This window comes from Synchiropus splendidus, chromosome 7 (assembly GCF_027744825.2).
Source record: "Synchiropus splendidus isolate RoL2022-P1 chromosome 7, RoL_Sspl_1.0, whole genome shotgun sequence".
In the NCBI taxonomy this organism is placed as follows: Eukaryota; Metazoa; Chordata; class Actinopteri; order Syngnathiformes; family Callionymidae; genus Synchiropus; species Synchiropus splendidus.
In genome coordinates this window covers 26,966,935-26,994,333 of record NC_071340.1, presented here as the reverse complement: position 1 = coordinate 26,994,333, position 27,399 = coordinate 26,966,935, and the positions used below count along the sequence as shown (strand labels likewise).

Below are 27,399 nucleotides of genomic sequence, written 5' to 3'. Positions count from 1 at the left end.
CACCCTTGCCCCAGCCTCTCCCCCTAAACCTCACCCTCCAAACTCACCTGAACCAGGACTCTGCACCAGGAACCAGACTGGGACCCAGATGTAATGACCCAGTTATTTTTTTAAAGTCTTCATCCTCAAATTGAGTCCTAACATTGTGGGGTCCAGCAAAAGGGCCCCACAAAAGACAATGATGGTGAAAAACACCAATAGAATGGAGTTCAAGGGTCAAATGGCAATAGACACTCTTTTGCGAAGTCATTGTTCTGAGATACATTGTGTGTGTGTGTGTGTGTGGGGGGGGGTGTTTCTCCTGCTTTGTGGTGACCAATTCTTGGCAAAGTACTATCCTTGTGAGGACCGCATGACTTAGTGGAGAGGTTAAGCCTCAGTTTGAGGATGAAGACATCAAAACACCATGTTCATTATAACTGGGTTCGGCCGGGGAAAGGGTGATGGCAATGACAGGTCCCCACTAAACTAGTGGACCAAACATGCTTGTATTGAGCCGTATTGAGCTCCCGCTCGCTGCGAGGCGCCATGTTGCTCTGCCACTCTCTACTTCGGCTTCTGCCACCTCAGAGCTCTGTTTTTGTCCCGCGGAGACGACGGTTTTGGAGAGTTCATTCGGTGGTTTATGTGCGTGGCACATCTGATTCCAGCAGCTCCTTCACACTCATGAGAACCTCCTTCCTCATGCTGAGGTCTGAGTCTCATCTGGATGTGAGCGGCAGGTGCGAGTGCTCTGGGATGCTGCTGGTGTCATCAACACACACACACACACACACACACACACTCACCGCTGCTGTAAAAGAGCTGCCTCTTTGCTTTATTACAACACGGCGGAGCAGCAGGAGACCACCCACATGGCCTGGGCTCACAGCTCCGAACCCTCCAGTTTGGCTTGAACTGTTTCTCTTTTGACTGAGGTGCAGGTGTTGGAATCAACTTACTTTATCTGTTCGCAGCACGATTCAAAGCCATGATCTAGAGCAGGGCTTCTGAACCTTCCTGATCTGGGGTCCCACCTGTCCCAGAACAAAGGGACCCGGGGCCAGAGCAAAACCTGGGGAAATGACATGAAGGCATGTGATCAGCACAAAGATATTTATTTGTCATGGTCCAACCCGCAGCAGAAGCAGGTGCAAGTCATGTTCATCACATTCACTAAAGAAAAAAAATACCCCTGATGCAAACTGCTGAGAAAGTTGGAAACACTGAATACAATTCTGAATCAAATAAATATAATAAAACCATGTCTAAATATCATAAAATAAAAATAGTATAGTTTATTTAAACTCCAAAGAAGATATAAGCAAATGAAAGTTTTGCCATCGAATGTTGTAATTAATTTTCAAAACTGCTCCAACAGGTGCTTTCATGAACAGTGTTTCCTGTAGGGGGCGCCATCACTGTCTTCATCACTGTTTCTTTCCAAGAACTTCTCCATAGTTGGTCACTATCACAGATGTGCAGCTGTCAAGTCAATGCACTAACTCACTATTGCCACCACACGTGGGTCATGGGTTCAAACTGAGGGTCTCACGGCCCTCTAGGAGGCGCTCGCGGCCCAACCAGGGGCCCCGGCCCTATGGTTAAGAACCACTGCTCTAGAGTGATAGTTCATTATTTATTATTACGTTAAGAATTATTTTGTAGCTTGGTTCTTATGGCGTCATCTCAGAGCCACCTTCAGCTCTCACTGGATCGGTTTGCATCTGAGTGTGAAGCGGCTGGTATGAGGATCAGCACCTCTAAGTCAGAGCCCATGGTTCTCAACCGGAAAAGGATGGATTCGCTCTCTCTCTCTCTCCAAAGACATGAGTCTGTCGTCCAGCGCTGGTGCTTCTTCCTGTTCCCCTCATACTTCCCCAAACTTCCCTCCAACAAAGCCGTCCTCACCTGCTCAGGCTGCCAGGTCAGTGGATGGCTCTCCATCGACCCTGGCGTCTGTGCGGCCTTGCATCTGTGCTCAGCCCTGACGGCAGTGGGCAGCGCTCAGTCTGGAGCATGTGCTTTTACAGCGCGTACTTTTCAACAAATGATGACGTTTTTAGGTCAGAGTGAGGAGACGCTGCTGTGCGTCTTCCCGGAAACCTCGCCAGCCTCTTCCCAACAATGCCGCCGGCCGCTTCTCTTTTGTGCGCTGCAGTGAGTGAAAGCAGCCGCCGCCGCTCAGGAATGTGTGGTGGTGCAGCTGCTCAGAACTCACGATGGTACATTTGCATGGTGCCCCCCCGGCCGCCCCCACCTCAGCAGCGTTTATTAAACTTTTGTTGTTGAGCACGCAGCAGGTCGGAGTTAAGCCCAGAGCTGGGCCCAGGCTGCCGGGGGTCGCAGGCTGTGGGAGTGAGGAGGGCATTCGTCCGTCAACAAACCAGAGCCACTCTGATGGGGGGAGCCTCCATTGATCCCAGAGTGAAGGTCACGGGGTTGTCTCATTTGTTTTGAGGCTTCGGGGGTCGGACAATAAAGGGGGTCGAGGCTCTAAAGGTCGGGACAAATGCTGTCGGTTGGTACTGGAAGCTGCGTTGCTGCGCTCGCTCTGAACACAGCCTTCAGTCCGACAGTGGCAGAGCCTGGTCTTGTTGTGAGGGACATGCACTGGCTCTTTCTGTGGTGCCGTGATGTCACATGAAAAGCAGCGCTGTGTCCACATCACTGGCCCTTCCTCCTAGATGGAGGGGAAAACCAGGTTCCATCATTGAAAGACTGAATTTCAGGCATATTTCAAACGCTTCCTCCCTTTGATTTTAATGTCCAAGACGCTCTCATAGAAATCAAACAAACAGAGAGTCAGGGCTGTACGGAGCCCTGCAAGTGACATGCTTGTGTTTATTTTCTTCTGTTATCTCTGGATAACAGTTATCTCGGGCTGAATTGCTAATGAATCAACGAAACCCTGTCAGCTTGGAAGCATTTCACCGTGATTTACTCGCAGCTCCTCAGGGTCCCGTGCAGTAGCTACAGTCCGAGGGCTGCATGTGGCTCTCAACACGGTGGCTCGTCTATCGTGTGACTCACCAGTGTATTCTCTGGCTAATGGTTTGGGTGAGTCATTAGATTCCACTTTACCAAGGGAAGTGTTTCCCAGTGTAAACAAACAATCCACCACCTGACAGCCCCCCGCTCCCCGCACCTATAAACACATTTCCCTTTAAAGTCTGAAATGTTTGACACCTTTGGCCCGTAGAACATCAACAGTGCTGCTTTGTTTTTCAAGACAATCATTTTCAATTGGACACCAAACAAGGGATTATTATTTATTTATTTTATTTTCTTCAGGAAAGCCAATTCCAAAAATTACTGACATCCTGAAAAAAAACTGTCTAAAATAAGCATTTGCAGAACAATGTCAAGTTTTCAGAAACAAAACTATTTTGGACAAAAAAAAAAATCTAAATCACAATTGAAAAAAGAATGTAAATCCCCAAAAGTCAAAAAGCCTTGTTGCTGACCAGTGAACCAGTCAAGACTCAAATATTTCACATTAATATATGAGAAATAAAGAAACCTTAAAAAAGAGATCAATAACATTAATTATATTATATTAACATTATTATTGCTGATTAATTATTATTATTAATAATAATTAATATTTTTGATTAGAGTATTGGTTAAAGATATATGCAAAAAAAAAGAAGATAGAATTCCGTGCCTTCCGTGTGATAAAATATCAGGTGGCTAAAGTGTTAGCATGCTAGCATGTATCGTCTTCACACTGGCGAATAAAGGGTTGGATTTCAGAAAACGAAGCAGAAGAGAAGTGGAGTTCTTCTTCCTCCCGTTGAGCCAGAGAGAGAGAGAGAGATTGAGTTCACTCCGCTCCGTCTCGTGTTTTCCCCCCCTCCTCTGTCTGCTGGGGTGATTACTCTGATTTACTCTGACCCAGCTTGGTCCCCCCAGAGACTCCTTCTCCCTCACACACACGAGGACCTGCTGACGCTCACCCTGGTGGGGCCCGGGCTGCGAGGCTTTCACCCAGACCCACCGAGCTCAGCCTGGATGGCGCTGGATGGAGTGAGCGCCGAGCACTGAGGCTGGACCTGGAGCTCAGCAGCATGGAGTTGGGAAGAGTTTGGTCCAGATACCAGCGCACGCTGCTCCTCACCATGATGATGTTCAAGTTAGGTAAGCAGCCGCTTCCTCGGCCGTCCGGCAGATCCCCAGGTCTGAGGCTGACCCACTTGTCCCGCTTGTGTCTGAAAACACGCTGGAATAGTGAAGGAGCGCCGACAGGCACCGGCTGGCTGGGTGGCATTGTTGAGCATCGCCATGGAAACGGGCTGAGCGTCCAGCTCCGCTGCTCCACAGCTAGTTTTTTTGTTCCAGCTTAAAATAGGGAGGAGGGGGGGTTGAAGTGGGGTAGGGGTATGGGGGTGGGTTGGTTATTAAGAAAGGAGACAAGAAAGCATGCTCAAGGGAAGCGAGGCAGGAGAACCAAATCCGGCTCTCAGGAGTTGGGCAGGAGGGGGGCATGTGCTTGTGATGGAGGAGGAGAGCGGCTCCCCTCTTGGCTGCCATCTCCAGATGACACGCAGGGCTCTTCAAGCTTTCACTGGGAAACTGTGACTCACTTCAGGAGAAGGGAAGTTGGCTGCCAGGCTCGTCTCAGAGCCCGCTCACGGGGGATCTGTGCATTTTTCACTAGAGCACAGCAACCACCTGCTGAGGGGCCTCGGGCAGCACAAAGCCCAGGAGGAGCCGCCGCTCTGTCAGCGCTCGCTCACATTCCTCGGCTGCTCCTCCAAACCGGCAGCTTTCATTTGGTCGGAGATGAGATTCTGGTCATTTCCTCCGAGGGGCATCAGCTCAGGTGGAGGGGAGCAGGTGGGTGAAGACAGAAAACTCACTTGTTCCGAGGCCCTACAGAGGCACGACACGTGGCACAGCTCGAGCTTCCTCATCGGCCAAAGCCGACGTCTCTTCTCTGTGGTCGCTGTGAAGGTGATAAGCTTGTGAAGATGGTCCTCGCCCAGTCTGTTACACCTCTATATCAACGATCCAACTCGGATGTTACACCAGTCTGACGTCACTGTGAGCCAGCCTGGGAGAAGAATCTGCACTCTGAGTGGTTAGAAACATCAGATCACAGCCACACAGTTAAGTCTGACTGGACAGAAAGAGGCAGAACAGCTGAGAAACGATGAGGTTGCTGAGGAGAAACTGCTGGGAAAAAAAGACATACAATATAACTCCTCTCTGCGGCCATCCTCAGGTCACAGCCAAAGCCAAATAAATGCAGATCATATTCTCATCATATCATAGCCACCATTCGTCTTTCTTTCTCTCAGAATTGGATTCTTTTAGCGCTAACCTGAATTATATATATATATATATATATATATATATATATATATATATATATATATATATATATATATATATATATGTGTGCCTGGAGACAGGAGAGAATGTGGCCCCTAAAGGAATTCAATTTGCAGAAAGCTGTTTACACTGTAAAACACCTCAAGTGATTTTGTTTTGTAATACTAACAGTGAGTGAAGTGCTCTTCTGATATGTCATACTTTATACACTTATGAGTAGCTTAGCATCCGTAGTGCTTAACTTCCGTCCGCCACACAGTAGTAACACTAGTACATCATGAGGCTGTACTGTGACCCTGGAGATATAGGGACAGTACAAACTATTTGCTTCCAACTTGCTGATAGTATCAAAGGTCAAAGCTTCTCCTGAGCTGCATATCTCATCTCTGTCCTAGCACATCTTCACCAGCAACAGTCGCTGCCACTTCAGCAGGAACTGTCCTGTGGAACCCTCCTGGCTGGCTGTGTCACGGCTTCACCCATGACACATGCTCAGTGAAGTGCAGATATACCGAGTGATAGAGTAGCTCAGCGAGTTGCAGCGTCCCACTGCTTCCCCGCGACACATCTCAAATGTCTCCAAGGTTCCGTTTCGGCGTCTTCCTGATGACATCATGGCGCCTCTGCTTCTCGTCAGAGCTGGGGTGACCCGAGTCTACCTGCTCCATGTTATCACTCGGAGGAGACACTTGTACCAGTCAGTGCCGGGGGGCCGACCCAGCCGTCACCGTGATCTATGGAGTGCTGGGCTGGGGCTGAGGTGGGGTGGGGGGGCTTGTGTGGGAGTTACTGCTATCAACTGCCTGGAATGTGTCAGGGCTTGGCGGCAGATGACGAAGGTGTGATCCCCCTCTCTGTCTAGAGGAGTCAGGACTCTAAATGCTCGTGTTTTGCTTTCTGTTTGGGCTGTTCACAGTGGCCAGAAACACAGAGCGATAAGGAGCAGCACATGACTCAAACCAGCCAAATGATCATGGCTATCATCTAGGTCCAAAGGAAAAATAGAATCCAACAAAGTTTCAGATGGAAAAGTGATGTAAAAACTTGGAGCTTTGTTCAGCTCAGTACTGTTTTCTCACATGGGAGCCTTGGATTTTGGACGGCAGAACTGCTGCTCCTCCGTTTTTATGAGGCTCGGGCAAGTGTTTGGGATGGACTTTGGAAGCCTTGAAGGTGAGACGTGGGGAGGGAATACGTCCCAGGTGGAGGCCCCGGGGCAGACCCAGGACACAAATACCTCTCTAGGCCCAGTTATGGTCCACGTTATGTACAGATCCGGATCCTTCTGTCCGTGCTCTGCCTTCATTTCCTCTGTATTTCTGCACGTCTCATCCCTGACACCTTTTCAGTCTTTGGTGGAATGATCTGCCTGGCCTGGGCACCACCTTGGGTTGATTTTCTCACAGAAGAGGAGATTGATGTGGGGCAGTTACTTCCGTCGAGGTGTCTCCAGCGAGTCATCACAGACTCAAGCTGAAGGTCCCTGGCACCCCCACTGATCCTGTTCCCTGTGGTCAGTGCGGGACAATCCAGTCCTGCAGCTGAGCAACACAAGACGGTGGTGAGCTTCAGAGGTGATGGGCTGCGAGTCAGCGAGCCTGATATCTGAAGGGAGGAGGGGCGGGACCTGATAAAGAGGATGTAAGGGCAGCGGGAGGAATGTAAGCGCAAACCAGACGATAAAAAGGCCCACTTTAACATGGAATCCTCATGTGAACTGTATTGGTCCGCAGCAGCACGAGGGGAGGCAGAACAATGAAGATGACTGAAACAAAACGTTGAATGAAAAATGCCCCAAATGGACTCCTGCTGTCCGCTCAGGCAACACTCGGTGAGGCGCCGAGGAACAGGACGTCAGTGGGAATGGCAGCTCGAGGAGATCAGGTCCACTTCACAGCACTGACAGCTGCCACGTCGCACATGTAATATGGTGACACCATCTGCCGTGACCTGAGGCCCAGAGAAAAGATGGGCTCTTACTCTTCATCACCCGACTGGTGTCTCAGCGTCTTGTTGTGTAAGCCGCGCGGCAAAGCAGCTCAGGCCGACTGAGAAGAGTGTTGAGTGTCGGAAAGTTCTGCAGAACAATCGACCTGCAGCCGGTTTATAGACGAGGGCCGTGTTTTCATGAAATTATTTAAGTTTCGTTATGTAAATGTTGGAAATGAAAGTCAGAGGATTTGTAAAACCAGCTTGGGATGACACAAAAAATATTGTCATTAATAGTAATATAGCAGCTATTATTATCATTATTGTTGTTGTTATTATTATTATTGTTGTGGTTGTTATTATTACTGTTGTTGTTATTATTAACATATAATAATCGCTGTGTTGACTGAAGCTGAAGGCAAAACTCCTCTTCTCCAGAAGCCCCAAAGTTCGTTCCTGTCCGCGCCATTGTCAATAAAGTTGTAAAGTAAAGGCTGTTCTTAGTTCATGAAATAAAAAATTCAAATAAAAATGCCAGTAAATTACAAAAGCAAATAAAGAGAAAAAGGTGACAATAATGTAATGAATTGAAAAGTAAAAACTCCATTGAAAAAGCAAAGAATTGATGCCTGAGCTACATCCATGTGGAGGCCCAGACGCCGACGTGCTCGAGGAAGTGACTTGGATCGGCACCGGCCACACGTTGAGCCACAGTCAGACTCTTAAAAGCTGGGCCCAGACTCTCATGTTCATCACGGAGCAGCAGGGCCTCCGGGCGCCGCTGACACACCTGACTCTAGACTGACCAGGCTTCTCCATCTTCCAGGCTTCCTGTGCACCGCGGCGTCGGACAAGTGCCTGTCGTCGCCTTGCAACAATGGCGCCACCTGTTTGGAACACATGGGGGACGTGGTGTGCCTGTGTCCCAAAGGCCCGGTGTGGTATGGCGGGAAGTTCTGCGACGAGCTGTACGACGCGTGTCTCCACGCCGCCTGTGAGAACTGCACCAGCGAGGCCGGCACCGGCACCTTCACCTGCCACTGTCCCGCCGGCTACACCGGCGCCAACTGCACCCAGGAGGTGGACGAGTGTGAGAGCAACCCCTGCGGCGGGGCTCGCTCCCACTGCGTCAACCGGCTCAACGGCTATTCCTGCCACTGTCCGCCAGGCTCCGCAGGGGACGCCTGCGAGAGGAACGTCAGCGTTTGCTCGGAGGACGCTTGTGAGAACGGAGGCCGGTGCACAGACGTGCCAGACCTGGGGCCCCGCTGTCACTGCCTCCCCGGCTTCCAGGGCTCGCGCTGCGAGCAGGACGTGGACGAGTGCCTGTCGGGGCCTTGTCAGAACGGCGCCATCTGCAGGGACGTGGTCAACGGTTACCAGTGCTTCTGCGTGCCGGGCTTCCAAGGCTCCCACTGTGACCTGGACATCAACGAGTGCGCGTCGCGGCCCTGTCAGAACAACGGCACCTGCCAGGACGAGGTGGACCACTACTGGTGTGACTGCGCCCCCGGCTACAGAGGTGAGCCGTCGCTTCATTCTTCATTCCTACAACTCTTACTGGTCTACTCTCAAACACTCACACAAAAAATAAAATAGATAAAAAGTAGCTCAGAAATAAATGATTTTGAAAGAAGACCATAAGTTATTAAAAGCTATTTTAACATTGAAACATGACATCTGAAATAGAAGTGAACACTATTGATATTGACATTATGAACTTATAAAATATTAGTGAGGCAATATGTACATGAATGATGTGAAAAAGGAGCATGCAAAGATCTAATGTAACATGCCAAAACATGTACATAATTCAAATGTGGTGAATGGAAAAGAGTGTCAGGTAGTTAGAGTAGCTAAACAGTTTATGAAGATGAATCTTGGCGCATGGTTGTGTTTATACTGTGATGCTGGAGGATATGAAACAACAAACGGTGAAGACGGTACAGAAGTGATGTGTTGACCAGGGGATGATGTGGTCCCTCACCTCAAGTGATGAAGAGACGCTCCATCGTGAGGATCAGGAGACGAAAGACACGTCAATTTATGCTTCTCTGTTATTGCGGATTTCTTTAATAGGGCCACGCAGGGACCGTCTGGGGGCCCGAGGAGGCCCCCGGCACAGTGATCGATGATGAGAATTAACTTCTTGCAAACCAGCATTTATGGCTGAAGATGATAAACCACAGGCCAGAACTCGCAGGCTCCTGCACAGATGGGCCCCGAGGGGCCCTCAAGCACCTGCCCTCTTCTTGCACCAGGGACGTGCCCTGTGTACCATTTACTTTTTCATTCATTTAAGAATAAAAAAAACTCTCTGTCCCCCAAAATGTGCTTGGATTAAAAAAAAAATTTCCTCTGCAGCTCTGACAACAGGAGTGAACGAAATATGAGTTTGTTAATATTATTTAGTGATAAATACTTTGATTTTTAACAGGTTTTTCCTCTAACATTTGGTCAGTCCATGTCTGTGACGGAGCGAGTGGTTTGGAGGTGGCGATGGGTCCCCACATCCACCAGTGAACCTCTGGTCTTTGTGATGAAAAACCTACACAAATATGCTCTTAAAAACAAAGTTACGTGAACTATATCACTGCACAAATCAATTCCAGCCTTTATTTATGATCACAGTTTTACTTCAGAACATCTCAGCTGAGCGTGTAAGCGGTGAATATTCTGGTCCACGCAGCTGTGAGGGTGTTCTGGGAGCATGTTGCCAGTCCTGCTCTGCTCTCCGCAGGGATGAACTGCGAGACTGAGATTGACGAGTGCGAGTCTCATCCCTGCCTGAACGGCGCCACCTGCCAGGACCACATCGCCATGTACCGGTGTGAGTGTGTGGCCGGGTTCCAGGGCCACGACTGTGAGGTCAACATCGACGAGTGTGCCAGCTCACCGTGCCTGAACCAGGGGCGCTGCATCGACCAGGTCAACAGGTGAGAGGACACGCGGAGACCTGGGGGCAGAGACTCCTCCTGGAGCAGCAGTGAGGAAAGCTGAATCTGTCTTCTCTTGTTTTTCAAGGACAGACTGATTCAAAAGGAAAATAAACAGATCAACGGCTTAAAAAAAGTTTCTCTTAAAATAGCAAAGCTGTATGGGATGTCAGCGGGAGCAGAATACATTTATAAGGAACATTGCTTTTTATTTTTCAGTTTCCCAAAATATTCTTTTCTGGAATAAATATGCAAAAGAACAGAAATATAAGTTGGTTATGTAAATGTACAAATTTCCATTTCGAGCATCACCTTATTTATCATTCTATTTAAGATTTTTTCACAAATTCACAGCACTGATGCGTAGTTCATTCACAAAAACAAACAGACAACATGTGCACACACACGTCACGTTCTTCACGCCAAGCCCTCAACACAAGCCTAAATAGATCCCAAAACTCTCTGTTCCTAAAGCGTCTGTCGCCCTGAGATGGCAGTGAACCATCAGATGTCCAGGAGCCAGTCGCAAGTGCTGCTCTCAGATCAGGGACAAAAGAGTTCACTGTCAGTCAGTGGGATGATTCACTCAGCTCTGGAGCTCCTTAAGACCTGCTGAGCTCAGCAGAAGCCAGTGACCAGGACCAGCGGGCAGCTGGGTCAGTCTGAAGTTTCAAATCCATCCATGTTGTGGAGGTATCAGTCCTCTGCCAGCAAGATGTCATGCAGGACGGAGAAGAGTTTTCGACGTTTTCTTCTGAAAGAAACCTGCATTATTTTAACATAATGTACTTTTACATGGATTTTGTTTGTCAACCACTTGATACACTTCATAATAATTTTAATTTCTCTGTTCTATTTAGCATAAGATCAGACGTGTAATAGTAAAATGTGGCGTTTGTCAAGAGAGGAGGAAAAACAGACTACCAAACAAACACTCTCACAAAACAAAAGCTGTTCTCACTTCCTCATTCCGATGATGATCAGTGTTCTGCTGCGACTCATGTGAATGTGGCAAATTTTGATGCCTGAAAATGTCCAGAAACTGGAGACTGTATCATGTGTGCAGCAGTGCTGAGGCCGAGGCCACACCGACCGAGACCAGGCCCGTTTATGAGGGAAGCGGTCCACCAATGAGCCGCAGTGGGAGCAGGTTTCTGTTGCAACTAAACAACCAATCAGGTGTCGGGTGAAACAAGCAGCACCAGTCCTCAGTCTCCAGACTGAGGTTTGGTGTTCTCCTCCTGTTAAGTGAGGAACAAAACCCTGCCCCCACTGTGGCCCTCCGGTGGATCAGGAGACCCCTGACAGATAAAAAGCATTTGAGACTGAGACCCTGAAAAGGTGCTCTGGAGACCGACCTGTAGTACCACAGCACTAATGCACAGTGTGTTGAATAGTTCTTTCTTTTGACTCAAACGTCCAGAGCAGACAAGATCTTGCTGACTGCCTCCTGGTTCTGACTGAGATCGGTGCTATGTTGAGATTCGGGCCGGGACTATTGGGCTTGTTAAAGGTGTGTTTGTGTCCCGTGAAGCTTCCGCTGCGACTGTGAAGGGACTGGGTTTGTGGGTGTCCGCTGTGAGGAGGAGATCCTGGAGTGTGCGTCCAGCCCCTGCCTGAACGGAGGCTCCTGTGAGGACATGATCAACCAGTACGCCTGCCTGTGCTGGCCAGGTGAGCCGACCTTGAACGGGCCTTGTGTTGAGCCTCGGGGTGATGCGCCGCTCTCTGCCTGCAGGCTTCCAGGGGGTCAACTGCCAGGAGGATGTGGACGAGTGCGAGCTGCAGCCCTGTGAGAACGGCGGCGAGTGTTTCCAGCGCTCGGAGCGCCGGAACTACGGCGTCCTGCCCGAGCTCAGCGCCGCGGAGTTCAGCTACGAGGCGGCGTCAGGCTTCCTCTGCCGCTGCCTGCCTGGATTTACCGGTGAGTGCAGCGACACCTGCCGGCCACCGTCGACTGAAGCTGACACACACTCCCCACCCGCAGGAGCCAACTGTTCCATCGACGTGGACGAGTGCGAGTCTGCGCCGTGTCAGCACGGAGGGAGCTGCCGCGACCTGGTCAACTCCTTCCAGTGCTCCTGTCGGGACGGCTTCAGGGGTGCGTACGTCCCGATGGCTCCTCACATCCCAGTAGTCCAGAGCACAGCGCCATCTGGTGGAGGGGAGCGTTTCATGAAGCCTCACCGGCCACTGCGTGCAGTCTCCCTTCTTCAAACAGTTACATTTAAAACCGCATCTGAAATATGACGTTTAAAAGCCTCTCTACTCAGGCACCTTCCAACATTTGCACTCTGGCTTCCTCCCACAGCCCAAAAAGTCACAGGGGTTGATAGAGCCCTGTAAATCGTGACTGAGTTTGGCCATTAGCACGAGGATGCCACCGTTACGTTTCCACCTCTGTTAGCGAAGTCTCTCACGTCTGAAGCTTCAACAACAACTAGTGCGGTGAGGATGAGCTGCCATGACATATGGGGCCGGACGCAGAACAAAGCCAATAAAAGGTGCCATATGTCAGCGACCGCCACACGGTTAATGAGGAGGTCTGCGAAATTCGGGGGTGGGGGGGGGATTATGGCAAAGCTGATTACAAGCCTAATTACAATCAAATGGAAGACAATAGCAGAAAAAACATCAAGTCTGGTGCCGAGGAAACAACATGTGGGCGGGGGAGGAGGGAGGGGGGTCTGATCCCTGCTGAGGGGGCGCGACTCGTACCAAGATTGTAGCCTTCAGAAACGTGTTCACAGAGAAGGTGGCGCCTGAGAACCGCTGAGTTCAGAACCCAAAGTCAAGACAAAAAAAATGGCATGTTTTCTGGTACGTCTCCGTGACAGACAGCTGAGGTTTCATGGCACAGTATGGAAGGGTTGAGGAGGTTTGCATCAGTCTGAGACTCACAGTTGCTCCTTCAGGCCTGTGTTCTCTGGGTACAAGAACCGAAAACTTCTTCTTCTGTCTCTTTGGGCTTCTCCCTTCAGAGGTGGCCACAGCGGATCACCTTCCTCCATCTCCCCCTGTCCTCTGCTTCCTCTCCTCTCAAACCTCCAAACCTCATGTCCTCCTTCACCACCTCCATCCATCTCCTCTGTGGCCTTCCTCTCCACCTTCTGCCAGTTCCAACCTTCTTCTTCTTCTACCTCTTCTTTTTCTTCCTCTTCTTTTTCTTCCTCTTCTTCTTCTTCCTCTTCTTCCTCTGTGGGCTTCTCCCTTCAGTGGTGGCCACAGCGGATCATCCTCCTCCATCTCCCCCTGTCCTCTGCTTCCTCTCCTCTCAAACCTACAGACCTCATGTCCTCCTTCACCACCTCCATCCATCTCCTCTTTGGCCTTCCTCTCGACCTTCTGCCAGTTCCAACATTCTTCTACTTCTTCCTCTTCTACTTCTTCCTCTTCTACTTCTTCCTCTTCTCTTTCTTCGTCTTCTTTTTATTCTTCTCCTTCTTCTTTTTCTTCATATTCTTCTTCTTCTTCCTCTTCTTCCTCTGTGGGCTTCTCCCTTCAGAGGTGGCCACAGTGGATCATCCTCCTCCATCTCACCCTGTCCTCTGCTTCCTCTTCTCTCAAACCTCATGTCCTCCTTCACCACCTCCATCCATCTCCTCTGTGGCCTTCCTCTCCACCTTCTGACTGGCTGTTCCAACATCTCAACATCTTCATCTACCAATGTGCTGGCTCTCTCTCTCTCCTCTGTACATGTCCAAACCATCTCCATCCAGCCTCTCTGACTTGGTCTCCTAAAAACAAAAACAAAAATTGGTCCTGTTTAATTGTAATGCTTGATTTTGGCCAAATCGTCATGTGTTTAACTTTGATTTAACTGTAGTTCTGGTTGAACTGCCATTGCTGAGGATCCCCTGAAACGTTGTGTTGCGGTGATCCATGACCCCCTCTGCTGACAGTGTCGCTGCACTGCAGCCAGCAGGATCACTGAGCGAGGCAGCGCTCTCCTTGCCAGGCTCTGACAGGAGCCAGCTGGAGACTTAGAGCTCTGCCGGGGCTGGGCTGCAGACAGGCGGGGAGGTGGGGCAGGAAGGTGAGGAGGAGCTGCTGCCTTCACACTCACTCCTGCCTGGTACAGACGACAGGGACACAGTCAGTGAGAGGAGGAGAAAGACAGAGGACTGCAGGGGTCATGGGTGGAGGTGGGCTGCTGCTGCTGTTGCTGCTGCTCTGCTGCTGCTGTGGTGGCTTCCTGGAGCCTGCAGGTACAGTTCGCCGTCACACTTCGGGGCTTTAGCCTCTAGTCCTGGCGCGGGTGTTAGGTTGAGGTGTCACAGCTTATGGCAGAAGGACGAGCGCTGTGACTGACGTCAGCCGCCTGAGGTCCATGTTCTGTTTTCATCCAGTTAGATCTAATTCCCCATCATCATTTCCACAAGTCATTTCCTTCACCCTCCACTTCCCCTCACTGCCTCTTATGTTGGAGCTCCTCTGAAGGATGGAGACTGGAAACAGGACCTCCAGGTCACATGACAGGGGAAATTTAATTTAGCCTTGAAAACTGAATAAGAAGTCAACGATGACAAATCCTCCCACAGCAGAAGCACTTTTGAATCCCAGACAACTGAGCTCTGGGACGCAGAAACAGGGAACGTAAAGCAAAGTCGCTCAAGTCAAGCTGACAGATCATTTCCAGGGAGTGAACCGCCTGAAGAAGGGGGCGGGCCAAATGGCTCATGTTCCGAATGGAGCTTTGTTCCGATCAAAATGTGACTCTTCCTCTCTGTCTACAGCAGTTCTGAGGAGGTTGTGGGTTAGATAGCCAGTGAAACACGGTCTCTTCTGCCGCAGGCGTCCTCTGTGAAGAAGACATCGACGAGTGCCAGAGCAATCCCTGCCAAAATGGCGCCACCTGTGAGGACGCGGACAACTCTTACCGATGCCACTGTCCCGAGCCGGACGCTGGCCTGGACCCCTGGGGAGGTCCCAACTGTGATGTGGTGCTCCTGGGCTGTAAGCAGCACCGCTGTCAGCACGGCGGAGGCTGCCTCCCTCTGCTGACCTCTGGTGGCGAGCACAGCTACACGTGTTCCTGCCCGGCGGGCTGGGCGGGGGAACTCTGCAACACCTCCACCACCTTCTCCTTCAACTCGGACGGATACGTGCACATCCAACTCCCGCTGCCCCAGAACAGGAGCCGGCGCGAGGCGGACGGCCTGCAGGTGCAGCTCAGGTTCAAGAGCACCCTGCCGGACATGGTGCTGTACTTCCGGGGCCACGCGGAGAGCTATCTTCTCCTGGAGATGATCAAAGGATCCCTGAAGGCCAAGCTAAGGAGCGGCAAGCTTCTGGAGGTGACTTACCCGCGGGCGGTCAACGACGGGGAGTGGTGGCAGGCGACGGTGTCGGTGGACGACAGCCTGGTTCTGCACGTGGAAGGGCCCGGCTGTGAGAGAGGCTGCAAGGTCAAGAACGAAGGTCAGAACCATCTGATCGTGTTCAGCCCAAGTGAGTTCCGGCAGCTGTACGTGGGCGGGGCTCCCGCCGAATACTTGGTCCACACCAGCAGCGGGGCGGGATTCATCGGGTGCATGGAGGACCTGACGGTGAACCGGAAGCTGCTGCTGCCACAGGATCTGGTCCGAGAGGAGAACCGCGGTCTGGAGCTGGGCTGCGTGAAAAAGGACTGGTGTCAGGTCGACCCCTGCGGGCAGCACGGGAGCTGCGTGGACATGTGGGTGCGAGCCAGGTGTGAATGTCAGAGGCCGTACCATGGAGAGGTCTGTGAGCAAGGTGAGTCCAGCGGCCGTGGAGGCTGAGGGTCTGTCTCCTGCCTTAGCATGGGCTTTCACGCACGTGGATTATAAAGCAGCTGACGCGTTACCAAACACAGCAGCAAAGCAAGGCTTTGCCCTAAAATGTCATGCTAAATGCTGTAAATGCTAATGCTATTTATTAGCAGTGGTCTCCGGGAAGTTGTAGGTCTCAGGCGTCTTTTCATCCAGTGACTTCCCTCTGATCTTCTCAATGACAGCTGAATTACGCAGCACGTCCAAAGGACAACTCACAGATCTACCAGTTAGCTCGTACCAGAGTTAGCTCCTCGCTAATCTGTTGTCCAGGAAGAGAATTCATGCAAGATTAAAGACTGTTAGAGCACAGAAGAGTAAAAAACTATATTTTATATAAATATATACCGTAATTTCCAGACTATAAGCCGCTACTTTGTTTGTGTGGATCTCCTGGAGGTCTGGAATCCAGAAGCAGCCGCTGAGACCGGCTGTGGTGTCGGGTGAAAACAGCACATTTTGAGGGCTTTACTGTGAATAAAAGATGTGAGACGCTGTCTCTAGACATAGTGTGTTCGGCTCAAAAGTCTGACATGAACACAAGTGAGTGGGGTTTTGGCGGCGGACTTGATCGCGTTTTTGAGATGGTGCACCACTGACCTGTCCACAGCGCAGACAGCTCCACTGCGGCTCATGTATGGACAACATCTATTTTCCTTCTTAAATTTAGTGGGTGCAGCTAATATTCCGGTGCGCACTATAGTCCGGAGATTACGGTAAATAAATCCCGGGGGGTTTAGGTTGGGGGTCAGGTTGACTTTAGATCGTGTGGATTAAAGCTAGTGAAGAAACAGACACAGTTTCGATCCTCAGCTTCTCACCTTCCTTGATATTTGCCGAAGCACAGCCACTCTCAGTAAATCTCAGTCCAAATACGCCTCAGATGAGTCAGAGGAGGATCCAAGACTGGGTGAGGTCAGTGCAAAAACAACAGCAACACTGGCTCTTGTGGAGGAGTCAACGGTTTGTCTCTTGCAACCGTCTGAAATCATTCTTGAAGTTGACCAACATACATTTGACTTATTTTGGGGCTTAACGTAAACCCATGTGAAGATCAAAGGACAGAGTGTCTGCTCTGCGCTGTGTGTTTGAGAACGGTTCAGGAACTAATCCACCGCTTCCTCCTTCAGAGTATCCAGCCTCCACCTTCAGCCACGAGGACCTCAACAGCTACGCAGCGTTCACCATTGTGGAGACGCACGGGGATGAGTTTGCCGTCTCCTTCATCATGCGCTCCCTGAAGCCCAGCGGCCTGCTCCTGCAGTTCCACAGGGACGGGAAGTCCTACCTCACCATGTACCTGAAGGACTCCGCCGTGGCCGTCTACAGCCCGCACACCACCCTGCTGTCGGAGGCGCGCTCCGTCTCCGACGGCAACTACAACTTCGTCAGTGTGAAGATCAGCAAATCTCACGTGGTCTTCCCCCGAGCAGGGAACCATCGGGCCATAGGGAACGTGAGCGTGGAGGCTGGGGACGTGGTGTTTGTGGGAGGGCTGCCCGCGGGCAGGAGCACCGGCGCCTGGGGGGGCACCTTCAAGGGCTGCCTGCAGGACCTGAGGCTGGACAACAAGCAGCTGTCCATGCAGGAGCACATGACGGAGCAGGGCAGCTACAGCTTCAGCAGCCAGGAGAACGTGATGCCGGGCTGTCTCAGCGACGACACCTGCAAGGTGAAGTAGCAGCGCTACATTGCAGTACTCAGTACGACCTGTAGGGTTATTGCAAAACTGACTCGCTCTGTCTTCACGGTGTTCACCAATGATTCACTTCCATACATGCATGAATTTATTGTAGAATTATTGAGGAAATGATGAACGTAAGGGTTGAAGGCAGGTGGACAGTAACTCCGACGAACAGGAAAAATGTTGTGGATCACGATAGATGATACTAAAGCCACCGGTGAAATTTGAATGCTTCACCCCAAACCTGGCGCCACTCATCCTTCAGTCACTCCTTGTTTGAATGGGCTGGTGAAGCGGCGTCTTTATGTCCTGCCCACTAGATGGGGCTCTTTGTTTCGAAACATTACCACTGAGAGAAACGGAGCTCTGACATTAGTCTGCCGCTTCATGAAGCTTCACTGAATCATCACTGGTCAACACTGCCACCGTTCTTGGCCAACCATCTCGGGTGTCCACCGCGTCCCGCTGGCGTTGAAGTCTGACCCGTCCTGTGACCACGTCTGGACAAAGGCTTCGACGTCTTCAGGGTGACAGGTGGTGGCTTCATGTATCGAGCCGACTCTTCAATGTACTTTCTAAGTGATGAATCAGAAGGCCTGTCTCTGGCAGTAGAGGAAGCAGCCATAAATCCTCCCACTGGACACGTAAGCGCTCGGTCTTCAGCATGAATTAAGCGTGATGAGGTCGGGAATCGTCTTATCTGCGTGTCACCCCTCAATCCTCTCTCCGGCAGCCACATCGGGCGAGAATTTCCCGCTGTGATCGTCTAATCCTGCCACCTGTGGGTGTGTGTGTGTTGGCACAGACCGAGCCGTGTTTCCATGGAGGCCAGTGCCGGGTCACCTGGAATGACTTCAAGTGTGACTGTCCCGTCAACTACTCGGGGCCAGTGTGCCAGAGGCGTCTGTGGTGCGTGGAGCAGCCTTGCTCTGCAGGAGTGCGCTGTGTGGACCTGCAGGACGGCTATGAGTGTGAGTAATCCTCCCTGCTCGGACAGGAAGTCACGTCAGGTTAGCTGCACTTCTTTAGCTCTTAATAAGATGTGTGTCTGTCCAGGGTGAGAAGACTTGAGACCTACAGAACGCCAACAGGTCTGAGAAAAACTGGCCTGGGGGTCGGAAATGGCAGGAGATAAACCCAGCAAGCCGCTGGAAGAATGTCTAGAAAGTTATTTTTAAACTGATTTAAAAAGGTTTGCACCTCAAGTAAATAGTTCATGAAGTGAATCAGTCTATACAGGGGATGTGCTCTGGTAGAGCTGTCCCACTGACGAGCAAGGAGGCTCCCTGGCGCCTCTCTCTTAAGAGGTTCAGTGACCTGCAGAGGGAGGGTATAAAGATGGAGGAAAGTCAACCTGGTGGACAGAACTGTAGCCTTTTATATAGGAGTGCAAGTGTACTAGAAGCAAAAGAAGAAAAAGATTTGGACTGAAAAAAGTTGCTTGAAACATGCTGACGCAGCAACCTTCTCTCCCCAAAGGCGTCACATGCCTTGCGACCATATGGTAGCACAACAGTTTGTCGCACGTATTTGTGCATCAACAATGCAGTGACATGTCAATCGTCCGATAGATTGCATCAATGTGCCAATAGTCTCTCAGATATGAAGCTGGGAACTGTGTGAAGGAGTATATGAAAAGATCGGACACAAGGCTTCGCAACGTTGACGTTTTCGACTTGTCATTTCGTACACTAGCATTGTCAGAAGTTTCAGGAAAAAAACAGAAAAATGAAATTCCTGTTTCCAATCAGTTAATTCAGTCAAAAAAAATAGTAGGAAAAAATTCTGAAAGCTGATGTTACGTATGTAACCTCACATTTATTTAAATAGCCAACAAAAAGGTGACCAGATGATCGTGCGGCTTCAAAGGGCTCAGTCCCAAATGGTTCCCTGCAGATTTTAATGATCACAATTTCCGCCTCTACATGGTGGGTGTCCCAGTGTCCAGGGTTAAGATGAAGGCCAAGGCTGTGTCCCATCTCTCCCGCTGACCCTGGGCTCAGTGTGGTGTGTCCCACTCCTCCTCACTGGCCGGTCACCACTTGAAATGATCCCTTCAAACCCAGGGAGCTCCGGAGCTGACTTGAAACCAAGTGGGAAGATGAAGTGCGGAGAGATGTCCAGGAGACCAATGGACTTGATTTCCAAACAATGTGGGACAGGACAACAGGGACATGTTAGTAGCCAGCACCACTCTTCCCTTGGTTGGCTTTCTCTGGTGTCACACTCCAACAACGTTGGAGCTGCCATTTCCAAAACGTTGTCTCCAACACTGGATATGCAGGAAACAAAACACAGCACGGCAGCCAATGACACGCCGGCGTTACACGTGACGTCATCAGTTCTGAGGGGTGTCAGTCACTTCACTTGGTGGTCGGAGGGCGCTTCATAGTGGAGGGCGCTCACAACCAAGTGCTGGTGTTAGGGGGAGGAGTGGGACACAGCCTAACTCCACTCTCTCCCACAGGCTTGACTGATGCCACGTTCCAGGACAACCTGATCCACTACACGGCCAACAACTCCCTGCAGAGTCCCGTGACCAACATCACGATGAGCATCAGAACCCGGGACAACGATGGGATTCTGCTGAAGGCCGTGGGCAGGGAGGAGCTTTTCTGCCTGGCCGTGTTCAACTCCAGCCTTCTGATCAAACTGGACAGCGGCGTCAGCTCGGAGCTGCTGGCCTTCACCAGCGACAGGCTCATTGCCGACGGGGCGTGGCACGACATCCTGCTGACCATGGCCGACCCCACGCTGCCCGTGTCCCGATGGCGCCTGGTGGTGGACGGACAGACTGTCGGCGGGAGCTACGGCAACGGAGGGAACCTGAACTTCATGAACGAGACTCAAATACAGCTGGCTGGGAACTTCTCTGGGTGTCTGGGAGAAGTGCGGGTGGGTGGAGTCTACCTGCCGCTGGCCGACGTCCCCGACGCTCCGCAGTGGAGCCGCTTCTCCAGACTCAACCATGAGCAGCCACTGTTGGGCTGCCACAGTGAGCCGGTGTGCGACTCGCAGCCCTGCCTGAACCAGGGCGTGTGTGAGGACCACTTCAACGAGTTTAACTGCAGCTGTCTTCCTGGCTGGGAAGGAGAGCTGTGCCAGAGGGACATCGACGAATGCTCTTCAAACCCCTGTGTCTACGGCACCTGTGAGAACCTGCTGGCTGACTACCGCTGCCACTGTGAACCCGGGTACACGGGGCGCAGCTGTCAGGAGGAGGTGGACGACTGCCTGCAGTTTGGCTGTGTCAACGGAGGGAGCTGCGTGGAGGAGACGCAGACCTGCACGTGTCTGCAGGGATACGTCGGCAAGCGCTGCCAGTAAGTAGTGACCGTCGCAGCTGGTCCTCACTGGCTCCGTGGGCTGCAGATCCAAACATTATGCAGGAGTCTCAGACCACGGGGCCGAGTCCAGTCTCCAATCTTTTGTCCTCAAGTCACTAATAGGTGTGACTGACGTGCGACTCGAGTCAAAGTCCCAGGCTCGTGTCCCCATCTCTGAGTGGAATGTCACAAGTGAGTGACATCTAGTGGCTGTGAGTGGCTTCTGTTGCAGTCGGCGCTGCGGATCATGGTGTCATCTGCCTTGAGAAGTATGTTGCTAACATTAGCGCTTGTGACATTAGGCAGACAAGCTATAAAGTCTTTCCACGACACACTAAAAGTCATGAAACAGCTTCCGTGTGGCTCTGGGACGTTCGGCTGCTGCTTGTTGTTCAATGTTTTGCTGCGCTTGAATGTAACAGTTTTCCCAGCTGGTTACGTCACAGAGACCAAACAGCCAATCAAAAAGACGCTTCCGCAGAGCGCTGTGATTCGTTGCCTTTTTGCCACAAAAGTAATGTGTAATGTGAGCGAGGGTAAACAGAAAACCTGAGCGCGCACACATAGTTGAGGTTGTGCGCTTGCCGATCATTGTTCAAGCGCCCAAAAGGTAACGTTTATTGGGCACCAGAGAGGGAGGTTCCTGCTTGCTGGTGGAAAGGTTATGTTCACACTCCCACTTACGTCTGTGCGCAAAACGTCTTCACACGTGCTCCAGATCTCAAACCACGCACTCAGTTTTTTCACACAAATATAACACAACAAATTGTGTTGCGTGTTGGAGCTGCCAACTTGTTTACGATGTTGACCTGTGTCCAAGGTGGCGGTTCCCCCCAGTCACTTGTGACACCAACGCTGAGTGCTTCAACGGAGGCGTTTGCATCGGCGGCAACTGCACGTGCAAGCCAGGCTTCGTGGGAGCCAGGTGAGGTTCCTCTGCCAGGAGATCAGAACCAGAACACAGCTGTCTCACATCCCCGCTCACCTCTTCCAGGTGCGAGATAGACGTAGACGAGTGCGAGTCCTCGCCTTGTCTCAACGGCGCCACCTGTCTGGACCGACTCAACCACTTCCAGTGTGTGTGCGTGCCAGGCTTCCGAGGCACGCTGTGCGACAGCAACGTAAGTGACGCTCCCGGTGAGTCCGCCTCCCTCTGACGCCTGTGCTGACCTGAGGTCTCTTCGTCCAGAAAGACCAGCTGAAGGAGCGGGTCCCGTGGCTGGTGGTCACCATCCCCCTGACCACCCTGTGTGTGCTGCTCGCCATCTTGGTGGTGTTTTTCCTGGTCATGACGGCGCGGAAGAAGCGCCAGTCCGAGGGAACATACAGTCCCAGTTCCCAAGAGGTGGCAGGGGCCCGGCTGGAGATGGGCAGCGTCCTCAAGGTGCCCCCGGAGGAGAGGCTGATCTGAGCCTGACCCACACCTCCAGCTGCTCCCGGGGGTCCGACCTGCCCGACCCTGGAGCCGGTCAGAAGCACATCTGGTTCCTGCCCAGTTGCTGCATCACTATTTATTTGTTGGAAGGAGAGGCGTGAAGAAACGTTCAAGTCAGTGTGAGGGAGAGGTGGAACCTCCCCTGGTGGACGATTCTTAAGGTGCTGGACACAGTCAAGGATGGTCTCCTCTCGCCTGGCAACTGGGCTCTGCACCACCAGTGTGTTCAACTCTCTCATTCATGGGACGTAGAAACTGAGCTGAACCAAAAGGCACCGGCGTCTGAGGACTTGCTTTTGTCACTATTGTACTTGTGTGGACATCTTGCACTGCAGAACATTGTGGATGTATTTTTTTATGTTGTGGCACATATTTCTGCTGAGGTCTTTAAACACTGTAGCCTCCATGACGGTGAAGGAAGGCCGAGCTGGAGGCCCCATCACCACAGGGCCACGCTGCTCTCGGTTGTTTTTCATGTGGTCGAACCTGCAGCGCCCAGAAGTCACTCGTCCTAAGCACCAATGAGCAGTGACCAGTCACCAATGGCTCCAATGGCCAGCCAGGTGCCAGCGGTGCCCCAGAGGGGGAACCAGGCAGAGGGGGAACCAGGCAGGAGCAGTAGCACCGTGCTTGGCACGACGCCCCCAGATGCAACTTAGAATGGCTACCGGGGAAAAGGGCGCCAACTGCAGTGTAAATTTTCTCCCTTGCTTTGACTCATGACATGTGGCCCATGTTCCCTGGGAGCCAGCATCCTCGCTCCCTGTTGACCTACAGGTACAGTACCTGTAGGTCCTGGCCCCAGGTCTCTTCCATGGAGAGCATCAGGAGGGACCTGGCTGGAGCTGGCGCACAGCCACCTGGAGAGCTCCACTGTGGTCGGGCCAGGAGGACCTGGTGAACCAATGTGAAAGACTCAGGAGGCTTCCATCTGTGGACAGCCTCACCAGCTGGGATCAGACACTTTGGGATTTACAGAGTAGACCACGTAGCTTATTGTTGTTGTCTTGATTTCCCACTTTTGTTTTAGAAAAACTGTTTTTTTACTGTTGTCTGTTTGAAGGTCCCGCAGCAGAGGGATGATAGGTCCGTGTGCTGTGCATGAGCGTTAAGATGAGAGAGACGAGTCAATAGTAGATCTGATGAAGAAGATGGTCCGTGTTGCTGCCGCGTCTGAATGGAAGCCTCCTGACCGCGCTGTGATGCTGAACTTACCCTGGAGCCTCGGCCGCAGCTGAAGGCCACACGCTGGATCTGACTGACGACGGGTGTTGTTGCTGAGGAGTGTTTGCCCATATTGTTGAGTGTTTACTGAGGTCCAAGATGGCCGGCTTGTCATTGGCAGGGCCTCTCACACATTTGCTACTTTGGTACTCACTTTTATTGGGTCCAAACCGTGAAGAGCGCCACCTGCTGCCCCCTCCATGTAGACCATGGGTGTGTGCCAGAGTCTCTGTGAGGCTGGGCCGAAGGCTTCTTGAGGGTTTGCTTCGTCTGATATCTGGTATTCATGTGCATTGAAAGATTCTTTGTGCCAATGTGAGCCTCTGGAAGATCTATGCCCTAAAAACCGGGCACAAGTCGCCCCACAAACGTCCGGCGTGGTCTTGAGGCGTCCCATCACGCACTGCAGGCCTCAAACCTCTCACCAACCTACTGTTGTTTTCACCAGTATCAGATGTCGCCTGGTCGTATCGTGGTAATAATGGCAGCGTTTTGATGACACCAGTAGCCTTCGAGTCATTCGGTGCTTCCAAGTTAAAGCCTCACTGCCATCCAATCCACTCATGCAGTGTTTTCTACCACCTCACTTCAGACCAGCAGGGGGCCTGCGGGGGCCACTCCCAGGCTGCATTCAGGCACCCGGTGCTGGGCATGAAACTGTATCCTGAGGCCCCTGACGTGGACCGATGTTTCAGTTCAGTGTTGCTTCACTCTGGACTTGGTCCTCATTACAACGTTCACAGTGCCGAGGGAACTTCATCATTAGGTCAAGTGAATGGGAGGGAAAAGAAAGACGTCAGCATCAGAAAAGCTTTGGAGCCAAAAGGTTGAGTCACAAAGATGTGATCTATATGCTGATCACTAGTGATGGGTAGGTGACGCATCGTGAAACAGTGATGAAACAGTGATGAAACATTGTCCTCATTTTCAGAGGCCTCTAGATGGTGCTCTTGTTTTAGAGATTATGTGAAGTTTCATTGAATCAGGTCCAAACCTCTGGTGGCCTCTGAAAATCAGCACGCTGTTTCACGAAACCTCGTCCACCCTACACTACTATTTCATGAAGCCTCATCCACTCTTCACTGCTGTTTGATGAAGCTTCGTCCAGCCTTCACTACTGTTTCATGAAGCCTCATCCACTCTTCACTACTGTTTGATGAAGCCTCGTCCACCCTTCACTACTGTTTCATGAAACCTCATCCACTCTTCACTACTATTTGATGAAGCCTCATCCACTCTTCACTACTATTTGATGAAGCCTCATCCACTCTTCACTATTTCATGAAGCCTCATCCACTCTTCACTATTTCATGAAGCCTCATCCACTCTTCACTACTATTTGATGAAGCCTCATCCACTCTTCACTATTTCATGAAGCCTCATCCACTCTTCACTACTGTTTGATGAAGCCTCATCCACTCTTCACTATTCCATGAAGCCTCATCCACTCTTCACTACTGTTTGATGAAGCCTCATCCACCTTTCACTGCTGTTTCATGAAGCCTCATCCACCCTTCTCTGCTGCTCTCCGTGATGAAAGCTCAGCTGTGGGCTCTGATGGCCAGGCACTTCATACACACCTGTGTGTGTGTGTGTTTTGCATGTTTGGGCTGTGATTGGATAATAATGATGAAAACAATGGGGGTTCAATAAACAAGTATTTTTGTAAACAGACTTCAAGTCGTCACTTCTGTTTAAATCTGAACCGTTTGGGTCCAAAGAGTCGTTGTCGAGGCGCGAACTGTTGCGCTGCAACATGGGAGCGTGGGAGGCGTCACGTTTGGGGCGACAGCGTGCGGTGGCTGCACCAGAGCGCCGGCGCCAATGAAGCCAAATCCAGCTCACTGGGCATCAGAGATGCTTGAAGGTGCAGCGCCACACACCCTGCTGCCGGGCGGAGACAATAAGAAGGTCACGTGACCTGCCCTCCCACTGATACCCCTGCCGCTGACCGCGTGCATTTTTCCGGGCCTCCTCCTCCTCCTCCTCCTCCCCGTCGCAGGAGAGAGGCTGGTGTGGGAGTGCAGGCCTGCGGAATGTTTCCCGGGAGCTCTGAGAGGATCTCGTCTCTCCAGTGGACACGGAGGTCACGCTGGAGAATGCCGGGTCGCCTCGAAGCTCTGGAGACTGTGGCACCGTGGCTCGGCACACGGGCCCATGAAAAGTCACCAAAACCTGAGACTTGAGTCGTGCAACTGACGCCACGCGACACATTTAGTTTCACTCTCTTTACATAGAATTATGCGACCTTTATTTGGATTCAGTTGAAGCTTGGCTTGATCAGGAAGTGGAACTATGGCACCACCTTGTGGCTCAAAAGTAGAACACACTCGTACAAACTATTGTGAGTATTTTTTTTTTTTTTGAGTTGATTCCACTGCATTGCCTTTATTGGCCTCGAGATGTCTGCGCACACACGAGCCGAAACATTCCGAGGCTGCAGGTGTTCATGGTCGACACACGTGCAACATCAACATGAAATAAACCTGATTGTTTTGGCAGTGATCAGCAGTACATCGTAATCCAGGGACATATATTTAAGAATGCATCCTGATTTCGCCAAAAAAGAAATTAAACACAAGGCAAACGTCATCATTAATCGACCATTATTCACAACTATCGACCATCTACAGCCAAATGCCGTGCTGTTCCAGCACTGTCCACTAGAGGGCTCCCTTTTGCAGCCCACGTGATCGGTTGATATTTACCAGAAAAAGGGTCGATTAGTTGCCCTCATCTTAGAATTTGGTTTGGCAGACAGACATTTCTCCAGGACGGATCATTTAGAATGTCCTTCAAATCAGCGGTTATTCATAACTGAATGAATTGGCTTCTCATGCTTAACACTGCTTAGTTTTGACTAAAAAGAGACGGATCTCCCTGAATTTCCCCAAACCTCCCAACTGACCGAGGTCTCGGATGTTGAGATGCTAAATGCTTCGTGCCCGGCGTTTCAGCAACGTCATCACAACATCAGCAAGAGGCGGACCATCTCAGCAAGTCTCTCCAAAGCAACAGCAAAATGAAAGATAAACACAATTATAAACATCCACAACTTATCAGTAAAATACAGGTGTATCAGGAATTCACAACACGCACGTGAGTTAAAAGCAAATCATGATTTAACTTGCTCCAGACGACCATCCCCTCCAGGATGAAGAGTGAGAGCCAGAGAGAGACAAAACAGACTGTGTTGAGTCGCTTCTGCTCGACTGTCGGAACTCCTTCTTAGTCAAAGATTTGCAGAGCTTCTTCTTCTTAATCATGAGGAATATCATAATAATAATAACGGCAAGAGCAAAACGGCAGCCATCCTAAACTCCAGAGGGTGGGGTGAGTGGCTCCTACTCCAACACAGCATTGATCAGGTGAAGGAGGTGCAGAATGGTGAACGAATGTGTGTGGTTTGGATGGAAGTCAAACTCTTATACTGAACCACTTCCTGTCATCAGTTCCACCCTCAGAATCTCCTCTTGCTCAGCTTCAGTTTTCTCTCACAAATCCCTGGTTGACGAGGAGGAAGCTACCAGTCGCCGTGGAAATGAAAGATCTGAGAATGGAGCCCACAGGGCAGAGTGTGTTGAGGGTCCTGTGGAGCCCGTCCTCCACGTGACAACAGGTGAACAGGTGAACTGAGAGCGCAGAGCCACCATCCACCCGTGGATTTATCATGTATCTCTCTCCAACATGTCAGAGTCTGGTTTCTCCTGCTCTGACTCGCCGCAGAGCACAGCAGATCCCAGACTATTTTTCTGAG

The 27,399-nt window shown here is 51.1% G+C and overlaps 1 protein-coding gene across 1 annotated transcript; it reads left to right on the top strand.

Moving 5' to 3' along the window:
• The first annotated feature begins 3,766 nt into the window (after positions 1-3,766).
• LOC128762888 (protein crumbs homolog 1-like) lies at positions 3,767-24,913 on the top strand. The gene is made up of 13 exons (XM_053871448.1): positions 3,767-4,119; positions 8,072-8,767; positions 9,986-10,181; positions 11,716-11,855; positions 11,920-12,105; positions 12,169-12,282; positions 14,976-15,917; positions 17,104-17,645; positions 18,463-18,628; positions 20,125-20,980; positions 21,804-21,908; positions 21,978-22,104; positions 22,173-24,913. The coding sequence occupies exons 1-13, from the start codon at positions 4,050-4,052 to the stop codon at positions 22,392-22,394; spliced, it is 4,362 nt and encodes a 1,453-aa protein (XP_053727423.1). The 5' UTR covers positions 3,767-4,049; the 3' UTR covers positions 22,395-24,913.
• Positions 24,914-27,399: the final 2,486 nt, after the last annotated feature.